This window comes from Sturnira hondurensis, unplaced genomic scaffold, assembly GCF_014824575.4.
Source record: "Sturnira hondurensis isolate 20B ecotype Veracruz unplaced genomic scaffold, ASM1482457v3 Scaffold0022319, whole genome shotgun sequence".
NCBI classification, from domain to species: domain Eukaryota; kingdom Metazoa; phylum Chordata; class Mammalia; order Chiroptera; family Phyllostomidae; genus Sturnira; species Sturnira hondurensis.
In genome coordinates, this window is record NW_028094950.1 from 2,211,726 (window position 1) to 2,229,768 (window position 18,043).

Genomic DNA, 18,043 nt, shown 5'->3' on the forward strand with positions numbered 1-18,043 from the left:
TGTGCCCAAAGCACATAAAATACCTAAATAAAGATATATTTCAACTGATAAAAATATACGACAGAAAACTGACTCTTCAAAGTGAGCCCAAGAAGCTCACTAATCACAACAGCAAGATTTCTTAACTTGAGATCTGTGGACCATCAGGAGTTTTGTCAAACCCCTGATGTTATTCGTAAAATGTACACGTATGTAACACGAATGTGCAGACTACCACTCAAAAAAGGCAGAGCGAAGCATCATTGTATCCCTCAAGTGATCACTCCCAACTTATTCATGTACTCAGGTTTCCTAACAAATTTTCTTACACATGATATGTTCAATTTAGACAATTTTTGTACTTAACAAACTTTTAAAGAATCAAAACCAGAATCTACAAAAAATAATATCCTTTTTAAAAACGGCTACTTACCTTTTAAGTGTCCTCCTGCTGCGTTCTCACCAGCACATGGTGCCTCTATGACTGTACTCAAGTCCACTGTGTTGTTTTCCTGTGTTTCTTCAATTGGTAGCTTTTCGAATAGGTTTTTGATGCAATTGGCGTTGTTCTTCAAACCACTAGGTCGTTCCCAGAGCGGAGCTGCTGCACACTCACCAAACGTAATGCTACTTTGGGGACTATGCTTATGGCTTTTCCTTAAGAGGTTCTTACAGGCATCTTTTCTCTTGACAGTTTTCTGCTTTCTGGGCTTCTGTTTCTTGGTGCGTGAGCGATTGATACTTTCTCCTTTGTAACAATTGTGACCGAACAATGGGAAAATGGGCTTCTTCTGTAATTCATACTGCATTTTAGTAGCTCCAACAGAAGCGACGTCAAGATGATGGGAATCTTCAGAATACACCGCAAGACCAGACGCAACTAAGATATCGGCCAGACTGTTTTTGTCACAAATGACATCTACTTTCAGTTTTGTTTCAAAACTGTATTCCCTAAACTGAAAAACTAAGCCTGGTTTACTCAGGAAATCTAGGAAGCAATTTTTGGCTTCTTCATCCCAATGTTTCCCTTTAGCAGGTAAGATCCCATGTAAGACACAAGGATAACTCAGCCTTGGCAAATTCAGAAGTTCCTCGGGAACAACTTTAAGATTGTTTACATCTGAATAAGGTATGCAAACGGAAAATCCATAGTCAATCAGTACAATAAGTAAAGACTGCTCAGAGACTTCAGAAATTTCTACTCTATTCCATTGATCTTCCAATTCACATCTGAACAAACAACTAGAACCAGGCAGTATGTGCTCGGGAGACACTGCTGTTAAGTTTTCTGGCAGATCAGAAAGCAACGTAAAGACAGACTTCATTGTGTCAAAGAAATCTTCCAGCTGAACACAGAAGTGTGACGGATCAGCAACGGCGGTGGCAATGCCAGAGTACCGCCTCCCATTCTCGAGCCGCGCCCTAGTAAACGATCTCATTGTACGTGGTGCCACTGGAGTCTTAGATGTCACGTCAAAAACAATTTCTGAAGATCTAAGTTTGTTTTCTTCAACATGAACTGTATTTGAGTTTAAAAATTCCAGAAGTAACAGGCCATCTACCAAAACTTCCACTTCCCAGGCAGAGTCTCCATCTTTCAGGAAGAGGATGTCTATTTCCAAATGAGCAAATAGCTGCACAGTGGACTCAAATGGCATGCTCCTAAAATTTTCAGACCAAACCCATTTACAAGGCACTGCCTGTCTTGGAATGTTTCTGACCTCATTTCCGAGCACCCTGATATTACCTGAAGGCACGATTTCATGCCTACCACAATCTACTAAGAAAACAAGCACTTTCCCATCAACATGCTTTTTTTCTACTTTTGATCGATACCACTTCAAAGTGTTTTCAGATTTTGCCAAGCATTCTAAGCCTTTTTCAATACTTTCCACTGGTGAGAAGGGTTTTTTAATTTCTTCAGCAATTGATTCTGTTAAATCTGATAATTTCTTTTTATTTTTAGATAACTTCACGTAAAATGCCCCACTTTTTGAAACGTCAAGTATTTCAGCCTCTTCGAGCTGTCCCGGTTTTAAGTGCTCAAAAGGGATAGTGACCAGCTGTTGGGGGGATGGTGGAAGGGGCACAGGACTTTCATACTCACTGGGTCTTCCTTCCTTCATTTCACTCTCACCACCAGCGCTTACCTCCTGAGAAACAACCTGAGGCATTTGCGATGCTGTTTTCCGTAATTTTGAGCAGGCTGTCCATTTCAGGAGTTCATTAATGACACATTTTCCATCACAAATTATATTTACCTCCCACTTCTGCTCATGCTTTTTCAGAAATTCACAAGAAACTGCTCTGTCACGTACTCTGGAAGCGAAGTAATCTACAGTTTTGCTGTCCCATACCTCACCAGGCTCATTCCACTTCACTCCGCTAAGGAAAGAATGGATTCCTAGCTGAGGAATAGTTAAGAATTCTCTCTTAAGTTCATAAATTTTAGCTATGTTCACTACTTCAGTGTTGCCATAGTCAATAAATTCCACTTCAAATAAATTTCCTCGCAAAATCTTCTTAATCACTGCTCTGTAAATGGCACTGTCGGCAGAGTACTCGGCAATTACGAGATCTCCCACTCTGTGTTGAACTGAGTTTCTCTCACTCGCTATATCCGCTCTTCTTTCATTTAGAGCATCTGCAAGTCTGATGATTACATTTTCATTCTCGGCAAGATGAATATGGAAACTTGCTGGATTACTGATACTAGAAACATAGCCTTTAACTTTGGCATCCACGTAAATTTGGGGTTGAGGAAGGTCTCTGATCTGTGGTCTTGCAAGACTACACAGGTTCTGTGAGGTTGCTTGGTGGAATTCTCTGATGCAAGACAGTGACACAGCCCTTGCTGATGCCTCACCCACAGTATTTTCATCAGGAGTAGGTGCGGATCCAGGGACAATTTTCACACCTTTATTTTTAAGCCCACTCTTCAAAGACTTCTTTACTTTGTTTTTAGACCCAGGTTCAATTTTATAACAAACTGATGGTTTGAAAAGCCTGGCATATATACTTTTGGAATTCATTAACGGATGTATTTTGCTTTCAGAATATGTTACTAGACAAGTTTTATTCATCACATCATGGTGATAGTTTTCTATTTTGCCTTTCAAAGAAACAGCAAGTCTCTTTTTCTCATTTATTTTATGACCCTTTTCCACACAGTGTCCTGGGTCACAATGTTTTTTTCCATACGCGTGAAGCAGCATTTTAACTTCCTGATTGATATGTTGATACCCATCAAACAATTCTACACCAAGCTGGCCGTCTGACTCCCTGGACAGCACTACTGCCCTTAGTGGTCTCCCCATGAAATTATCTTCAAACCAGCTGCTGATTTCTGCTGGAATGTCTACATCTCTAAGGTCTGACAAAAAGCACTTAACAGCTTGCACAGGTGTATACAGCAACTCTGGAAACTGATCGGAAATAGCCCTCAACATACTTCCTTCTGCTGATTGCTTATTTCCAAAGTCCACGAAATAAACCAGAAAGTCAGAAAATGAACCTGACTTTGGCACTGCTAAAGCTCTATAAGAGAGACCATCCTCTGCATATTTACATAAGCACAATCTTTTTTTGCTAGAATATTTTGGACAATTGTTGAGGTTGACCTCGGTGATTTTTGTTTCTATCATCTCTAGGTCTTTGTTATTTCTACTAAGTTGGCAATAAAACTTTTTGGGACTATATACATGGGAAATATACATTTCTTCCTCACTTCCAATTTTTATATTAAAGGAAGAATAACAGTAACTGTAAAGACTAACTGAAGATGGGAATGGCTTTAATAATGTACTATACTGGGCAGAGCCATGATTAATAAGAAATTCTTTCGCACTAGTAAGTGGAGACTGTAAGTCCACCAAATTACATAAGTGGTTTGAATGTAAAATAATCAAGGCACAGATGACACAAGTCAATAACCCTCTAGACAGAGAAATAAAATCCCCAAAGTCTCTGTATGCTTCTTCTGTCCAACTTAGTAACGTACAACTAGTGGGGTCAACTAAATGGTTAAGTCTACATCTGAAGGCTTGGCCTTCTAAAAAAAGGAAACGTGGGTGAATCCCACAAAGATCTTTAATTAAAACTCTTTCCCAATAACCATAATCAACCAATAGCACATCAACCTCTCTATTTGACACCTGAGTCACAACAGCAGCTCGGTACCACTTCCTGTCTTTGGAATACTTCGCAACACACGCGATCTGACCAATCTGATATGGATCGGGATGAATGCTGTAGTAAGTCTGAATCTGTTCCATCAGTAATTTTAGGTCTTCTAACTTACACTGAAGCTGGCATGAAAAGTCACCTGGGCCACGAGAATAAGAACACTTAACTTCAAGGGCTGTTCCCGGTTTAAACACATATTCTTTATAAGGCCACGGTGACTCGGGACGCACAGACATGGCGAAAGGGTTTTTCACATTTGAGAGATTAACAGCTGGCGACTTTAACAAAGACAAATTACTTTCTCTTAGCTTATTTGAATAGGACTTTTTAGGTTTACGTCCTTTAGGAAGGACAGATAATATCTTTTTAATACGAACTTTGTTTTTAGATTTCAAACTTAACATCGAACACTGATATATAGGTTGTGGATGACATTCTGGCTCTACTTCCCAATATTCTGCATATCCAGCTTGTACCATAAGAGAGACAACATCCATATTTTCTGAGGCTTCGATACTCTGGATATTTACAGTGTACTTGTCATCTTTTTTTCCTATAACTTGAAGCAAAATTTCTTTGTTCAAGATAATTTTTTTAAAATAATCGGTTGCTGCCTTCACCCATATATCTTCAACAGGAAATATATGTGCGAGTGAACAGCACATGGCCAAGGCAGGCAGCTCACAAAACTCTGGAAGCAGAGTTTTTGCATCAAAAGATGGTATGGAATCAGTATTTCCATAATCCAAAAAATAAACATCAATCTGAGAACCATTAATTTCGGTGATGACGGCTCTGTAAAAACATCTGTCCTTGCTATATCTTGCACAGCAAAATAAGCCAGGCTCTGGATTTCTTAGAATTAGTTCATCGTTTTCATGTATATCATAAAATTTGTTTATATTTTTCATTACCTCCTGAAATTCATGCTGACGTTCATTGATGCGCACCCAGAAATTTGATGGGTTTAATACATATGCCACAGAAGCTATGTAGGCAGTGTCTACCTCCATTCCTATATTTTTAATAGAAAAATCTACCTTCAAAGTATTGGTTTCATTTAAAGAGTCTATCAACCGTTCGGTATTTCCAATGAAACTCTCAGCGGCAAAGCTGTTCACCTCAAAAGCACAAGTGTCTCTCAACATATCAGAGACTTTTAAGTCAGACGCCGGACAAAGTACCTGTGTGCCTAACGTGTTCAGCGGACACTTAGAATTCATTGCAGGCTCTTGAGTTTGTAATGTTACATAATACACATGTTCATCCTCATCAAGCCAATCAATGTGTGCATATACTATCTGCCCTAACAAAGCTTGTTTAAATACCCGGAGTTGAAGTTTCCTTGCGTCCGTATCTGGATTATGTAAATATGTCAGAGAACACGGAAATGAAAACAATGGCACTGAAATAAAGTCCTGTTTCAGCTTTTTTACGTGAATCGAGGGAATAGCCTCACTACTCCCATAATCCATAAACCAAATTCTCACTTGATTACTGGGCAGGAGCTGCTGAAGGATGCCTCGGTGCCACCGCCCGTCTCTCCGTCTGGCAACACACAGCAGTCCAAAATTGTCACACATGGGGCTGCTCTCCGGACTGGGAATGTCATAGTGCAAACTCATGCACGCGGTCAAGTCTTCCAACTCTGGAATCCATTTCATTAACTGACAATAAAATTTACGTGGGCTCCGCGCCGATGCTACCTTCACACTTGCAATACTACCTACTGACAAAGTTGGCTGCAAGTTATCCAAAACGTGTTGGATGTCAAGTAAAGTGTCATTATTACTTAGTGATAATTCAGGGCTCTTATGTTGTAATAAATCAGGCGTTTGTTGTGGAAATTCTTTTAACATTTCAACAATGAGACAAAATGAATCCCCATCAATAAGTCTTCCTAATTTTAATTCAAGAACCTGGGATATAATTTTTGGCACTTCAAGAAGAATCATTTGAAGAGGAAACATAGCTTGCATACAACCTTTCACTTGCAGGCCTACTAATGACTTGAAGTAATTCAAAGCCCTAGGAGACCATTTTTCTCCAACTGGTAGTATGTTCGCAAAAACACCAGATACTATCCGTGGTGGGAGTTCAAATAACTTGCCACATGCTGAAGCGACCTGCGTACTACTGACTCTGAGTTCTTCTCCACGATCTATGAGGAGCACCGTATAGAGTTCATTTTTCTTTTCCAAAACTCTTCCTCTCTGCCATTCTCCAGACACTCTTTCTTCTACCAAACAAAATTCATTAATGTCCACATTATTTTTTACTTTTGGAATATGCTGTATTTCCCTTTGCAATATGTGGTAGTCAAATTCACATTCAGTATTACTTCTGCCTTGAAATCTCACCAGAATGTCCTTCGAACAAATTTCTATATGTGATATTGTCATATCCATATCTAAGAATGTTGGTAATGGAGATGAAGGATTCATGTTCTAAAAAGCAAATAAGTACTAATTAGCTTCTGGACAATTAGCTGTAAAAATTAAGTGAGATTAGCCTTATATAAAATTGGTATGTAAACATAAACCTTAAAAATAATTCTATCCCAATTTATCAAATTGGACATGTTAATAAAAATTAGCCCTGGCTGGTGTAGCTCAGTGGACTGAGCACGGGCCTGGGAACCACACGATCATGGTTTGATTCCCAGTCAGGGCACATGCCTGGGTTGCAGGCCAGTTCCCAGCACGGGACTCACAAGAGGCAACCATACATTGATGTTTCTCTCCTTCTTTCCTTTCCTTACTCTCTAAAGATAAATAAATAAAATCTAAAAAAACTGTGCATAAATATTTTTTAAAATCTTTTAAAAAATTACATACACTGGACAAGATGATAGAGAGACAAACAAAATGCATCTAAGTGTTCATTGCCTTGCATATTTTCCTACTGAAATAACGAGAATACAAAAACAGGAAATATACATACATATACACACACACACACATGTATATAGTGTGTGTGTATACAATCACTGTAAAACAAAGAATCATCTTTACTTTCCAGGAACTAACAAATTTCTACTGGATACTAGACACATGTGGTATAAATAGAAGGAAGCCCAAAAAAGCCCTCTGAAGACCTCCTGCTCCCGTGAGCAAACTACTTCCCCTCGTGAAGACTCCTTCTAACAACCCGTAACTCAAAAGAAGTGAGTGCCGGAAGCAAGGGCTGATGGAGAACCAGTAGGGGACACTGTCTACACTCCCCACTCTGTGTCAATCAGTAATATTTGGAGCCTATCAACAACCCTATACAACTCCAAGATTCTTCTCTGATCAAGGGCAATAGGCTGAGTCCTGAACAGAAAAAAGGAAACCCTTGAGGCAGGTTAGGTACATCCAGGCCTTGTTGCTGACATGGGTGGCCACAAAAAGATGAAGGAAAGAGAGGAGGAGGGGAAGAATTCTTTAGTGCAGAGGCAAAGTTCCCTATAGTTCTGCTCACTTTCTCTACATTGTTAGAATTCTTTAAATGGCAAGGTGAACATTCAGAACTATAAATACTTCACAAATTCATCTGAGAACCAACATCTATCATAACAGGATTCAGCTCAATTCATATTTGGATGTGAGTTAACAGCTGACAATTATCAATTTCTTTTTATGAGGATGAAAAAAACACAGAACCTAAAAAAAATAAGGAAACTACTTAAAAAACCCAAGGAAATGCCCCCCTCAGGAATAAATATACTGAAAGGAAACACCAAAGAACTGTTTTTCAAAAGTCTAATTACTGTTTTCAAAAAGGCTGAAAGAGAATAATGCATTTTTATATGGCTAAGTAGTTATTAAGATGCCACACGTAAGATTAGGAAGAACTATATACACATGAGAAAGTTAAAACTGCATGGGAGCCCTGGCCAGAGAGCTCAGTTGGTTGGAGCACTGTCCCAATGCACCAGGGTTGCAGGTTCAACCTCTGGTCAGAACACAGAGAAGAAGCAACCAACGAATGCCTAAACAAGTGGGACAACAAAACAGTGTGTGTGTGTGTCTGTCTGTCTGTCTCTCGCTTAGATCAGTAAATTAAAAAGAAATTTTAACTGCATGGGAAACTGCTTTTATTTTCAACACAAAATAAAGATAAATGGGGTAGAAATACATTTTTGAGAGAATACACCAAAATTCAGGGGGAAAGAATAAAAAGATGAAAGAGAAGCATGAAAGATAGGAATATAAAATCTTATCAAAGCATAAATGTTATCTCAGAGATAAAAATAACAGAACAGACCTTTCTAATCTAAGACTTAAAATCCAAGTCCAAATGGAACTAGGCACAAGAAAGCCAGAGAAAGTGGTAAGATTTAGGAACATCAGAGTTCTGGCTATGGTCTTCATTTCATCCTAAATAACTAATGTTTTGTGCAATCAGCATGGTCTGATCTATACAGATTCCAGGCTATGCTTACTTGATCCTGGAACCCTTAAGAATAAAATCAATGGACAATACACTGAAGATTTTGATTGAAATAAACCCAAACACTCCAGAATAAGACTGGCCTTCTTAAGTCACCATTACTTAGGGTGACAGGCCTTCGCCCAACTTCCAGACATTTGTCTGTTTATAGACCTACAGTCCTTACATGGATGCTGACCAGGTACTCTTCAGAAAGAATCCTGGGCTAAACTGCACCAAGAAAATTCTTTTTGGCAGTCATCCAAAGAGTCATGTGACCATTCACTTGAGTAAATGGGAAAAGGAAAAAAAGTACATAAGTCTTTCAGAACCACAACAGTCTTTTTAAGCACAAAAAGCAGATGTAGCCAGGGGGATTCCTTCATTCAGTGAAGGTGGTCTATACCACATTAGGCCAAAGAAAGCCCAAAGACCTAAGGAAGTTGCATAATCAGATTATTCAGCCTACCAGAAGCCTTCTCCACACCTCTCTCCCTCCCCTCAAATACAAATGGCCTCACGGGGTGTTTCACAGCAGAAGGGTGAGAAAAATCAGAGCCTGGTTTGCACATGCTCTGACTTAATGCTAGTAAGTTCCAGAAACAGACTGCTAACACATTGCACCCCAGCCCAGGGGAGAACTACCTGAGAGACAGGAGGAAATACTCACAGTTGATGAGATTATTGGTGCATCTGCTTTCCCTGCAGAAGAAATTACTTGAGTTAATCCCTGCACATTAATTGGCAACACCTACAGTTTCTGCAGGATGATGAGCAATCCTCTAGTCTTGCAGAAGATTATCTTACAAGGATGTCTGAAGAAGTAGTATGTGGCTGAGCCTCTAAAAACTGACATATGAGAAGAAAATTTGTAGGTCCCATGTAATGCTCACCAAAGAGTCTCACTATGGAAAAAATTCTTATTCAGATACACAGATAACCTATTCCATGGATTTCTTTTTTTATTATTTTATTAAATTATTTTATTGGTGTTCGAGTACAGTTGTCTGCATTTACCCCCATAACTCCCCCCCACCCCAGCCATCTTCACCTCCCACCCCTGATTCTAGTCCCCTTGGTTTTTTCCATGTGTCCTTTATAGTTGTTCCTGAAAATCCTTCACTCCTTTCCCCCCATTGTTCCCTCCCACTTCCCCTCCAGTTACTGTCAGATTGTTCTTAATTTCAATGTCTCTGGTTATATTTTGCTTGCTTATCTGTTTTGTTGATTAGGTCCCACTTAAAGGTGAGATCCTATGGTATTTGTCTTTCACCACCTGGCTTATTTCACTTAGCATAATGCTCTCCAGGTCCATCCAGGCTTTCCCACTAATATCACGAATAAGACAAGAATGTCTGCTTTCACCACTCCTATTCAACACAGTACTGGAAGTCCTAGCCACAGCAATCAGACAAGAAAAGGAAATAAAAGGCATTCAAATTGGAAAGAAGGAAGCAAAACTGTCATTGTTTACAGATGACACAATAGTGTACATAGCAAATCCTATTGACTCCACCAAAAAACTACTCAACCTAATACGTGGATTTGGCAAAACAGTGGGATACAAAGTCGATATTCAGAAATCAAAGGCATTTTTGTACACCAACAATGAAATATCAGAAACAGAAATCAGGAAAAAATCCCATTTGATATAGCAACAAGAAAAATAAAGTACCTAGGAATAGACCTAACCAAGGAGGTAAAAGACCTATACTCAGAAAACTACACAACACTGAAGAATTAAATTAAGGAAGACACAAACAAATGGAAGCATGTACCATGTTCATGGATTAGAAGAATTAACATCATCAAAATGTCCATTTCCAGATTTTGGACATTTTCAGATTCAATGTAATCTACCCAAAGGAATTTACAGATTCAATGTAATCTCTATTAAAGTACCAATGACATATCTCACAGATACAGAACACACATTTCAAAAATTTGTATGGGACCATAAATAAACCCTAACTAATAGCTGCAGCAATTTTGAGAAAGAACAAAGTAGGAGGGATCACAACACCTGATATCAAACTGTATTACAAGGCCACTGTAATCAAAACAGCCTGGCACTGACATAAGAATAGACACAAAGATCAACGGAACAGAATAGAGAGTCCAGAAATAAACACAAGTCTCTATGGTCAATTAATATTTGACAAAGGGGGAAGAAGCATAAAATGGAGTAAAAATAGCCTCTTTAACAAATGGCGTTGGGATACCTGGACAGCTACATGTAAAAGAATGAAAATCGATCACCAACTTACACCATACACAAAAATATTCCATGGATTTCAATTAGTCTCCTTCACCTGCCTCTCCAGTTCTTGCTCAATAAAACCATGAAGTCCTCAGTGTCACTGATAAGTTCCCACCCTTGTATATCTGAAGATCAGACTTTAACAATTCAGAGAAAATTATTATATATTCAATATTTTAAAGGTTTCATTACATTAGTTTACCTGATCTTCACATTAATATTTTCATTTTTCAAACTAAAAAACTGAAAAGATATTCAGACCTAGAGGCTACCAAAAACTATTAAAAATTTCAAAACCACAGGAAAAAAATACAGCTATAACAAATTTAAAATCCATATAACGTACCACACAAAAGATCTGCTCGGACTAAATATTGGACACTTTCTTCCAGCTCTGCTGTCTAGTCCAAACTACCTTCCTCTGTAATCTGTAATACCAGGTTTCGAACTTGTCTTCCTGCTTCTGTTCTTAATCTTACCTTACCCAATGCCCCCTGCCCCACTCCTTGACTACTCTCAGCTCAAAGAAAAAAATCAGTAGCTCCTAATTTCCTTCAGGGTGCAAACTAAAGCCATGGCAATGGCTTATGAAGTCCTACAGGATCTAACCACTGCCAATGCCACCACAACCCCCACCCAATGCACACACGTTTTCTCTCCTCTTATCCCTCTTACACACATACCACAGCTACAGTGCCATCCCGTTCCTTAAAGGTCTTGACTCTGGGTTTGGGGTTCACCGCTCCCAGAAACAGTTTTCTCCCTCACCTCCTTCGAGTTTTTGCCAGAATGTGTCCTTGTTGGTGAAGCGTTTCCTGCCCACTTCATTTAAATCTACAAACTTCCCCTGACTTAGGAGTGTCTAGGTACCTCCTAACCTTTCTTTCTCTAGCACCAAAAAAAAAGCTTTTATTAAATTACTGCTTCTCAAATGCCTGGTCTCAGGACTCATACTCCTAAATATTAAGGATCCTATTGTGGACTGAAGTTTTGTGCTTTACCCTAAATTCCTAGGTTGAAACTCTACCCTCAATATGAAAGGATTAAAAAGTGGAGCCTTTGGGAGGTAATTAGCAGCAGAAGAGGTCATGAGATAGAACGTTCATGCATGTGATTAGTGTCCTTGTAAGAGCCACAGATCTTTCTCTGTTCTCTGCCATATGAGGACACAAGGAGTACACAGGCATCTATGGGATGCCTGGAAGCAGGCTCCTGGCAGACACAAGACCTGCCATCACCTTGATCTGAGACTTCTCAGACTGCAGAGCTGTGAGGAATAAACTTCTGCTACGTACGGGCCATCCAGTTTAAGGTATGTTGCTATAGCAGCCCAGGCTCAGAGAGACAGACAGACCTCAAAGAGTCTTTGTTTATGTGGCTTCTAATCTGTCAACATTTACCATATTTGAAATAAAAACAAACTTTTAAAACATGTATGAGTTCTTAAAATAAGACCATTAAATGTTAAATATTTTATGAAAACTAATTTTATTTTTCAAAACCTCAATGACTGCTCAACACAAAATTGCTCCATTCTCATAGCTGCTTCTGCATTCAGTGTGCTACAGAAGACTGTTTTGAGTAAAGTATGTGAATAAAATCTGGCCACACACAGACATATACTGTATTTTTTGGACTATAAGACACACTTTTTCCCCCAAAATTTGGGAGAAAAATGGGGGCGCATCTTATAGTCCAAATGTAGCTTGCCTGGCTTGTGGGTGAGGGGGAGGGCCAGTAGCCTATGTTATTTATGTTATTAAATATATTACCAAATTTTTTGCTTCAAAATTTTTTTCCTATTTTCTTCCTCTAAAACCTGGGTGAGTCTTATGGTATGATGCATCTTACAGTCCAAAAAATTCAGTACTTAGAGAAAGAAAGAGTATTTTAACAGCTCTTTCTTATAACTGAGATTATTATTATTTGATATTCACAAAAACTCGATGAGTGGTCATGTCTTACAAGTTATTTAAACATGGACTATTAAACCGTACAAATGAACTGTTGGTTCTCTGTGACCTTGAAATCCCTTGGTGTACCTTGCGTGTCAGCAGAATTTGGAAAGCGAATGACTTTAAACATTGCATTGATTTGTAAATGAATGCAGATTCCATATATGGACGTGTTGCATTCCCAACACCCCAAATCTAGTTAATATCACCACCGACCTCATCAGAAAGCTCAGGTATCAGGGAAGCCCTCCAGCCTGCAGGCGCAGGCACAGGTGTCCCGACCGCCTAAGTCTGCCTTTAAATCTTAAATTTTGTCATGGATAGTCATTGTCAGCTGCTTTCTTTAAAGTGTCCAGCTTGCTACACTCACTTAAAACAAAACAAGTCTGCAAAATCCCCAGATCTGAACAACCAGGGTCCGTTACTGAAGTACAAACAGAACCACACGGTGCCTGCATGGTCTACAACGGAAACTGCTCGGCAGTGAAAAGGAACAGAGTATCGACGCACACCACGACATACAGGAATCTCAATTATTCCAAGGGGCAGAAACCTGACAGTGGAAAAATGAAATGGAATAAATACCACTAAGAGAGACACTTAAAAATAAGAGTCAGAAGGCTACCGAGGAAGTGAGGCCTAGCCACACCTAGCACCTCAGCTCTGTGAGCTGCTGTTACTAAGTTGCTCAACCTGTTGCTAAACTGTTTAAGGCGGATCCCAAAACATGCTGGAACCACCTCGGCAAGGACACATAGAGACTCCACCCCCTTCCTCCTCGGTTTCACCTCCCTCATTTGCGTGTTGGAACTAACCAATCCCTGTTAACATAGCTAGCAATCCTTCTTCATTTGCATGAAGGAATTACATTTGCTGGTTTTTTGCCCTTAGAAATCCCTGCCTTTGCTTCCTCCACAGTGCCCTTTGAGTTGCTACTGAACCTGTGCCTCCTACGTTGCAACTCTTTTTGCTCAAATAAAATGCCTTTGCTCTTTATTATCACTTGCACCTCTTCTTTGATTAACACCATGCCTACAAAATCGTAGAAAATGCAAACTAACCTATAATTACAGAAAGCAGTTCCGTGCTGTGCGGTGGGGCCCAGAAGAAACCTTGGCGAGTGATGGTGATGTCTGTCTTGATTACAGGGCCTTCCTGCATGTAGAGGCATGTGTTAAAAGTTACCAGATTCTACACTCAACGTGCAGCCTGGTGCACTTCGATGATGCTCTAAGGGAAGCCGTAAAACACACACACTCCACACAACCCAAATGCTTACTAATGGTGGAACATCAGAATACATTACAGAGATCTTTTATCCCTTTAATTACTAATAAAAAGCAGCGAGCTGAATCTACAGGCACCCGTTGGGCTGGGCAGGGTGGGAGTCATGCAACCGCAGCACGAGAAGGGCGCCTGCGAGGGGCGCGGCGGGGGCAGGGGCTGTGCCTGCGTGGGGCCAATAAATGCACCGATGAAGAGTCAGTTAGGGGACGGTATTGGCGAAACTGACGCCGGATTAACGTGATTTTCTTTTTAGCTTACATGCTGCCCTGGGCTTCTATTTCTTTTTTAAAATTCCAAACGGTACCAAGTTATTTCTGAACGTGTACTAAAGTATTTCAATGAAGTGGCTCAGCAAAAACAAGGTCCTTCCGAAGAGCGCATCCGCACCCCAACTTCATGCCTTTGCCTCTCCACGCGCAAAAACAGGCCCCCAAACCGACCCGCTCTGAACCCGACGCCCCCCACCCACCCGGGCTGAGCCGCAGAGGCCGTTAGGAGGCAGGGAGGCCGGCAGGAGCCAAAGGGCATCCCGCCACAGGGGGCCGAGAGCTGGGACCACTCTTCGGAGGCCAAAGGCACACAGGAAGGAACGGTAACGCCCGCACCCTAAACAGCTACAGCTTGGACTTACATTGAGTCCCCAGCGTGGGTCAGCCTGGTCCTCCCAAAGCTCCGAGAAGGTGCCAGGGCCCAAGATGGCGGCAAACTTGAGGTTCCCGTCTCGCCCCTTGCAGGCCCCAGGGCGCATGCACAGAGCAAGCGCGCCACTGGTTGCACTTCTTCCCGCCCCACCCCCAACTCCCCGACCGGGTCAAGGCCTGGAGGGTGAGGCTGCAGCGTGCGGCCGGGGAAGGGCTGTGGCCCATCTGAGCTCCGAGCTCCAGGTGGGTGACCTCACAGCCTTGTCTCAGGAAGAAGCTAAAGCCTTGGTTAGAGTCCTATTGGCGTGGGGGTGGGCGTGCCTGAGCTAGGGTGGTGTAGAGGGTGTAGCTTTTGTATGTGGGTGTGGCACATCACGGTGGGGTCACCCCATTCGTCTTGTTGGGCAAAGGTTGCAGAGCACGGAGGATGACTCGGCCGTCCTCAGCACTTTACCCTCAAGTGTCGGGAACAAGGAAATTGAGAACTAGTAGTGTACTGAGGCCAAGGGGAACTAGAAAAGAACGCCGAGAACAGGATGGAGTTGAGCAACCATCCGGCATAGTGCAAATGTTCTCCCTTGGGCAAACTAGGTCGGTTATAATCTATATAAGGACTTATTTTATAATTTTCCACTCAGACCCCACCCTGTTCCCGCACGGGGGCTCTGTAAGCAAACAGCTAACTGCCACGTCTGCTTCTATGTAAGGCTTGCTTGCTCCCCCTATATAAGGACTTAGCTGTAAGCGCTAGACTCTCGTTTGCAGCCCTTGTGGGTATTATGTCCTCGGACATCTTGAGAGTTCACCCCTGCGCAGGTTAAACTTGGCCAATAAAGTAAGATCATAAACCCTGAAAGTCTTCGACATTTGTTCTCACCGGTGGTGGAGGCAACACAAGTTACTGGGGGAAGGGCGGGCATGTCCTTTCCACTCTTCTTGTCCCTTTCCTGCGAATTTGAGATTTCAAAAGGTAAAGAAAAAAGTTAATTTATATGACTTCGCACGTGGACTCTAGCGAACGAAATAAAACAACAAACAAGATAGAAACACGGCCATTGGCATATGGAACAGACTGACAGCTGTCGGAGGGGAGAGGGAACTGGATGAAAGAAGGTGAAGGGATTAGCCAAAGAACATACATGCATGACCCATAGACACAGACAGCAGGGTGGTGATGGCCAGAGGGAAGGGGGTGGGCCTGGCTGAAAGCTGGAAAATGGGGACATTTGTAATAGTGTCAACAATAACTAATAATAAAGAAAAAACGCACTAGTCCTCAGTAAATGAGCTGAGGACAGCTCTATTTTTCTGTACTCTGTAGCAATTTATATTACACCGTAATTACATTTCCTTGAAAGAATAGGAACTCAGCTATAAAGGCGCCTCAGCATGAGGACTTTCGAGCAGACAAAATCTTTGACTTACATGTAAATTTTTCCATGCTCCCTAGTGAGGTTTTCTATTCCCTGCATGAATTTTGTCATTTTATTTTTCTATCAATTGATCTATGTCCCCTAGCCTTTTAAATTTACTGATACACAGTTTTAATAATACAAGCATATTATTGTTAAATTAATGTGTGACCATTTCTTCCTTTTCTCTGTATTTTTTATGTCTTCTCACTTTTCTTCTTGACGAATCTTGTTCATCTCCTCTAGTGGTTTTTCTTGTTCTAAGTGTTTCCTACTTCACATTTCCTTATCTGCATTCTTTCATTTTTGGAAATTTCTCTGAGTTAGTTATATTACAGTACTTCTTTTCGACTTCTTCTGTTGAGTATTTGCTGTCGATATTTTAACCTCTTTCTGTAAATACTGCTTTAGTTGTATCCCTTGTTCTTATGGTACAATTTCATTATTTTCAGGTTTAAGTCTTTCTCATTCCTATACAGATTTGTTTGTAGTCAATGGCTGAAAGATAATGTTTTAACTTCCAGATCTATGGAAGTATATTGTGAGCTTTTTAACATTCATTTAGAGCTGACTTTCACTAATTGCATTATGATCGGAAAGTGTGGTCTGTCTCATACCAGTTGCTTAGAATTTCTTGAGACTGCTTCATGGCTCAGTCTCCGGTTTAAAACATAGCCATTAAATCCAATTGCTCATTGTGTCCAAGTGTTCTGCGTGCTTACTGACATTTTCATCAGCTGTATCAGTTACAGAAAGTGATTTTGGTCAGCTTCTTGTGAGCCTGCCAGTTTTTTCTTTATATATTTTCAATGTAAGTTATAAAGTACATAAAGATTTCAAATTTCTGCCTGATGGATTTACCATTTTATCAATTTATCATAACCTACTTCCTGTCCAGAAAAATTTTCCCTTCAAGTCTTATTTTGCCTGGTATTGATTTAACCATGCCAACTTTCATGTAGTTGGTATTTGCCTTGGTTTATCATTTTCTATCATTTTGCCTCTAACCTTCTGTGTCCTTACATTTACACTGAAGAAGCCAGTCAAGTCCTCAATTTATCAATCCATCATTGGACATATGAGAGCATTAAGGATATGAGAACAACAAAAAACATACCATTGAACTACCAAGTTATATTTTCTCACAGCAACCCAGACTTTTGCCCTTACTTATCACAGTGTGCAAGTACATGTCTTTCTGTGACTATTTGTGTCTGTTTCTCCTACATCGAATTTCATAGAAACAACACTGAGCCTCTTGCTTTTCCTTCGTGAGTCTTAAATGCCAGTTTGAAGGAGCAGACGCATGACTGTGCGGGTGGTATTTGCAGCCCTGGGAGTGGATGGGAATCCCGGGAACACGTGGGCAGAGCAGAGGCTGGAACTCTGGAGATCAGCAGTAGGTTAACAACGTTTAGAGCAACAACTGTGGCATTTGTCTTTGCACCTCGTCCCTCCTTGGTCCCTAATAGGGAGCACGGTGTTTTGCACACGGGAACACTACAAAAGTAAAATGAACATTGTGCTGAGTGAAATAAGCCAGTCAGAGAAAAACACGTACCATACGATATCACTCAGACGTGGAATCTAATGAACAAACTGCACTAACAAGCAAAATACGGACAGACTGACAGAGAGCAGGGTGCCAGATCTGGGGGGCAGGGGGATTGAACAAAAACAGGAAGGACTCCTGGACACAGTCTAGTGTGGCGACTACAGGGAAGGGAGTGTGCAAGGGGGTGCGATGGCCATGGGAAATAATTAAGCAAAATTAACCCTGCTTCACCCAACCAGTCTAAGATCCAGAGTCTATAATTACCACTAAGAATTTTCTTTTCAGTGAAACTGTTAACTGTAGAAGACAAACCTGGAGCAGATCTCTCAATCTCTTTTTTCTCTTTCTTGTTTTCC

At 40.8% G+C, this 18,043-nt stretch overlaps 1 protein-coding gene across 1 annotated transcript; it reads right to left on the bottom strand.

The window, feature by feature from the left end:
* Positions 1-315: 315 nt before the first annotated feature.
* On the bottom strand, positions 316-14,784 carry TDRD15 (tudor domain containing 15). The gene is made up of 2 exons (XM_037035478.1): positions 14,711-14,784; positions 316-6,611 (listed from the first exon to the last, which is right to left on the bottom strand). The coding sequence occupies exon 2, from the start codon at positions 6,606-6,608 to the stop codon at positions 405-407; it is 6,204 nt and encodes a 2,067-aa protein (XP_036891373.1). The 5' UTR covers positions 6,609-6,611; positions 14,711-14,784; the 3' UTR covers positions 316-404.
* Positions 14,785-18,043: the final 3,259 nt, after the last annotated feature.